The following is a 5000-nucleotide window of genomic DNA, read 5'->3' on the forward strand; positions in this document are numbered from 1 at the left end:
AATGGGTTTGATTTTAATGGTTCAATTGCACACTGTCCTAGACAAAACGTAGTCATTTTGATTACAATTAGCTTTTTTTCATCACAATACATCAAAGTTTTCGTTTTTAAACTTTTCTTCAAGCCAGTCGTGCGAAAATTTGTCTCCTTGAAATTTAAACTCGCACGGCAATTCCATACCATATCCTGCTCATCTCATGATTTATCCGCTTTCCCGTAATATGAACCTTTGTCGAGTTAGGCGCACGCTTCAGGAACTTCGTAACCCAATCTCAAACATATTCTAATGAAGAAATGGCATCTTATACAAAACCAGCCCTTACTAAGAGAGATCTTTAAAAACCCTCCCCTTGCTAATTTCATATAGAAAAGGGTGGACTTTAAAAGATGTACTTGTTAGAGCAAAGCTGTGAGGTCTTTGAATTTCCTAACTTGACCAATAAGAGTCGAGTTTGGCCTGTGTACACCTTGAAACAGTCACATTTACAAGTTGTCTTAATAAAGAGCTGTGGTGTATTATATGCCCTCTATTGCACTTTTTTTTCAACCTCTCATAAACGGACACCTCCCGTAAGCGAATACTTAACCTTTGATCCCGAGGGTTTCCGCTTTCGGGATGTTCGACTGTGAATGCCAAAAATGGAAAGAGCGATATGACATTAGTAAGAAGGTCAATTTTGAGAATACTGACGTTTAGTGCGTGATTTTAGAGCGGTTTGAAAGTTTGAAAAATGTAAAAGAATTCTGTGCTGGATGGCAAAGCCATCGGTAGTTTTCCATATAAATCTCAGTTAAAAATCACTGTAAAATCTCTCACCAAAAGGTCAGTGGCCTCAAAATTGACGTTCGCACTAATTTTATCACGCTCTTTCCTTTTCTGGCATCTATTTTGTACCACGACCATTTTTTATGATTGACAAGGTCACGTAACAAGGTCATCCAAAGGGCATTTTAAGTGCGAAGATCGCTTCTATCTTTTGTCTCTAAACCGCACTTCTCGTATACATTTTTTCAATCATTAGTCCTTTCACGGGAACACCTGCGCTCATCAAATTGACCTGCTCCCAACTGTCTTCATAGCTCTGCACTGGCAGCGCGGAGATCATCGGTTCGATTCCCGTTGATGCCGCCTGCATTTTTTAGGTGTCGTTAAAAGTGCTTTTATTGTCCAGTTAAGTGCGAAGATCACTTGTATCTTTCGTCTATAAACCTCACTTTAAATATACGTTTCTTTCATTCAGGAGCTATGTTCTTATTGTATAGTCTTGACATACTGTGGTTCTGGCGAGTAAAACTCTGATGGAGAAAGGCAGTCCCTTTCGAAGTATTGGTTTAAGATAACTCAGCCTTGCTCTTTTTGGTTTTTAACAAAGAAGGTTTTTTTTAGGTTGCTTCAATTAGTTTCTTATGTTTGCTGCAGGTTTGGATGAATGGAAGACAACTTTGCGAAGAAAGAAGTCTAACAGGACGCCATTGTGTATACCCGGTAATTAATATGAATAGGAACCATAATGATAATAGTGCGAGTTTCAATCGAGTGTCGTAAAACCAAAACCCAAGTAGTTACCTTGGCCTATCAAAAAGGGCGGAGACAATCAAGTAAGCCAATCAAAATTCGAATTAATTTCACGTAGCCGACACAAAGCGCGGGAAAATGTGCACGCGCAAGCCACGATTGGGTTTGGTTTCACTTCTGATTGGTTGCAAAAATGGCGCAAGAACTTTGAACCAATCACTGAGTGAAGTAATGCAGAACCAAAGCAATTTGCTAATACTTTCGACAGTACCCGGAGTACCCGGAGAAACCCCTTTCAGAGCAGAGTAGAGAACCACCAAACTCAACCGACATGACACCGAATCTGGGAATCGAACCCGGGCCACATTGGTGGGAGGCGACCACAGCCCCATCCCTCCCCCATAGAAACCATCGTTAAAAGCTATCTTTAATCCATATGGGTCCTACTAAACGAGATGTTTTGTTTGGTATCTAAAATTGTCTTGTCACCTTTACAAATGTCTTTCGCTTCCAGTATCACAGAGTTCCTGCGGACGGAGAGCCGCCCACGGACCCAGTCTCTGAGGAGTCAAAAGATTTGGGAATCATTCCATGTAAGCCTCACTCCAGTCGCATCACGAGTCTCTGTGCCTGTAACTGCGGAAGAATGCAGGATCACCGAGAAGATCCATTTGATCTTAAGGTAGGTGCACCGAGCTTTAATGTTGCTGCATACTTGATTAATTAAAGCTGGTTGGTAGCATTTAAAGTGCCTATAACGCCCAAAAAAAGTTTTGGCCGAAAAAAAATCTTTATGTTTCACTGGGCAAGATTCCGCAATTTTTTTTTTTTTTTTTTTTTTTTTTTCATTTCGTTGAAACCTTGTCTTTTTATGAATTTTCAGAGTTATTTCGTTTTTCTGCTCGACCGAGCGAAGCGAAGACTGAGGCTAGTGACGTCATTCCAGGATCTCGGTCATTTGCATTAACTTTTCCACGGTTGTAGGACGTTCTACTTCTGTACTCTTATTCCTCTGGCGTTTTGTCTCGGGCTCCGTGTTGCCGAGAATATCGGGACTTTTCAAAAGCATCGTTATTCCGCTAAATAATAAAGACAAACACGGGGATCGTACTTTTGAGCTTGTTGGGAAATATGCTCATCTAAAAGGAGATCTTATCTGGTTAGCCGAGTGTTTCATAAGAAGGACATGTACGAAAGAAACGTGTATCAAACAAGAGGGAATATTCTGAAAAATAATTTTCTCACCTTCCTCTTGCTTCACTCGCATTCAGATGGTTTTACACTCTCTTCTACAGATTGTACAGCCGGAGTATGGACAGTTGGAAAGACGTAAACTCCAACTTTATCTTTTCGCAATCTTCGTTGAAGATTGTCCCGAGTTAGATTTCAGTTGCACAAAGTCAGCCCACTTTTTTCTTCCCTTCTTTTCAGTGGGTTCTCTGTTCCATAGAAAGGTACCCGATGAAGTCCAATAACTTCCTTCTGATTTGGAGTGTTGTTAGACCCGAAAACAACACAGGCATCAGGCAGTTTCGTTGAGCAAGTCGTTAATCACCACGCTCGCAAGAGAAATCCTGGTATGACGTGAGGATTCGTGCTCGACCCAGACCCATTTTGATAGTTTTTTCACTCGGTAATGTTTCAAATGTGGGCGTTTTTTGTCTACTCTGAAAATTAGCAAAAAAAACGAGGTTTCCACCGAATGAAAAAAAAATTGCGGAATCTTGCTCAGTTCGATATAAAGATTTTTTCCGGCCCAAAATTTTTTTGGGGGTTATAGGCACTTTAAAGGTTTTATTCAGATTAATAACAGGCGAAAAGAAACTCAGTCTTTTTTTTTTTTTTTTGGCATTTGCTTTTTTCTCCTCGTCGTTTAAAACGTAACGTAGATTCATATAATAACCGGATTTTGATTGGTTCTTGCCTATGATCTATTAGAGGACAGACACACGATTGACGTCACCATCAGCTTTTATGCGAATAAAGTTTAATTCTTTATTATATAAAAGAAATAGATTCCATGTTGCCGTGGGTCTGTTCAGCAATAGATCACAGAAGACGTCAAAATGTGGTAAGAACATCAGTGTCACACACGGCTGTCGCCTCTTGTGCCACTTTTTGTTCTTACCACATTTTGACGTCATCTGTGATTGTGATCTGTTACTGAACAGACGCACGACAACATGGAATCTATTTGTTAACTCGTAAATTAAGCTGCCTTTGCACCATCAAAGAATACTTTGTTTTGTTTTAGGCGGCCAACGTTGACTTTTACCAAATCTTAGAAAAGAAGTGTTGTACTTCCCTGGTTCATTTGTTGTTTCCACTTCATCCCATTTTTTCGTTTGCCACTACATCGAACCAAGATGCAAATGAACCAGCGGGTGATTCCCCCGTCCTGGAAATGACATCAGATACAGGAGACCCGCCAGGAGAAGAGGTCGTGTCCGGGGGTGGTATTAGTGATGACCAACAGGCAAACCAGGGGTCCGACGGCGAACAGGTAGCTTCTCCTATTGTTACGACAACTGCGGCCGTTCCCATTCCCAACGCAAGTAAGAGCGGTAGGGCGGCGACTGTTGAGAGCCAGGGACACAGAGCCAGTTCTACGTATGGTTCAAGTGGGTATCAGTCTACTCTCGACATGATGAGCCACGAGGGGCCTGAGTTTAGAAGCATAACTTCCGAATTTAAAAGTGTCGTTTCCCTGGGGATTCCTGGGGAGCTTAGCACGGTAGGCTCTGAAGATGTGTTTTCAGCCACTGATAATGCGCAAGGCAAAGGTTCAGACGATATGTTTTCGCGCCAGCTCACTGAAAAAGAACAGGGCTTTCTGGAAACCATGCTAACCACCGAGTCTCCCGCCGGGTTATATCCTCGTTTTCCTTCGTGGTCCCTTTGTCGTGTTGGAGGATCGGGCGGGTACAATCCCGCAAAGGGCTTGGAACAGCCAGGCTTTTTTCCAAACAGCAACTTTTTGTTGGCTTGGGACATTCCCCTGCTGAACGACAGTCAGTCAGATTTAACAAGTCAATTTGATGTACAAGGGACGCATTTTGGTTCGAAGCAGATGACGGAAGAGGCCTGGCCAACCTTAAATGAACTTCCTTCTGCCAGCGGTACTACTTTATCATCACTTCCTCTTTACCAGGCCCTAACCTATGCTCGCCGCCAGTCGGCAGATTACAAAGGGAATGCACCGCCTTTAGTGTCAAGTTCGAATTCAGGAAAGGGCTCGGCAAGTTCCTCTCGGCAGCGTGGGAGAGCAACGCGCGAGGGAGTTGTACCAACTGTGAGAGCTTACATAGGAGAGGAGTACGAATGCCCACGGGGCCATAGGTAAGCACGAAACCTTTCATTTACTTTCAATGAAGAAATCGGTTTCCATTTTTTGCAGTTTTAGGAGTAAATAGGAGCGATAAAATGAGACAGAAAAGTTTTCAGTCAACTCAAATTTGTGATTTTCTTCCGCGAATAGCCAATTT

At 42.3% G+C, this 5000-nt stretch overlaps 1 protein-coding gene across 1 annotated transcript in view; it reads left to right on the forward strand.

Moving 5' to 3' along the window:
* The window catches only part of LOC138051748 (nonsense-mediated mRNA decay factor SMG8-like), a 32354-nt gene that overhangs the window by 25246 nt on the left and 2108 nt on the right, over positions 1-5000 (forward strand). The window contains exons 16-18 of the mRNA XM_068898002.1: positions 1420-1485; positions 2030-2197; positions 3770-4854. Of these exons, the coding sequence (XP_068754103.1) occupies positions 1420-1485; positions 2030-2197; positions 3770-4854 (1319 nt within the window). The remainder of the gene's footprint in view (positions 1-1419; positions 1486-2029; positions 2198-3769; positions 4855-5000) is intronic.

Source organism: Montipora capricornis, chromosome 6, assembly GCF_036669925.1.
Source record: "Montipora capricornis isolate CH-2021 chromosome 6, ASM3666992v2, whole genome shotgun sequence".
Classification (NCBI taxonomy): domain Eukaryota; kingdom Metazoa; phylum Cnidaria; class Anthozoa; order Scleractinia; family Acroporidae; genus Montipora; species Montipora capricornis.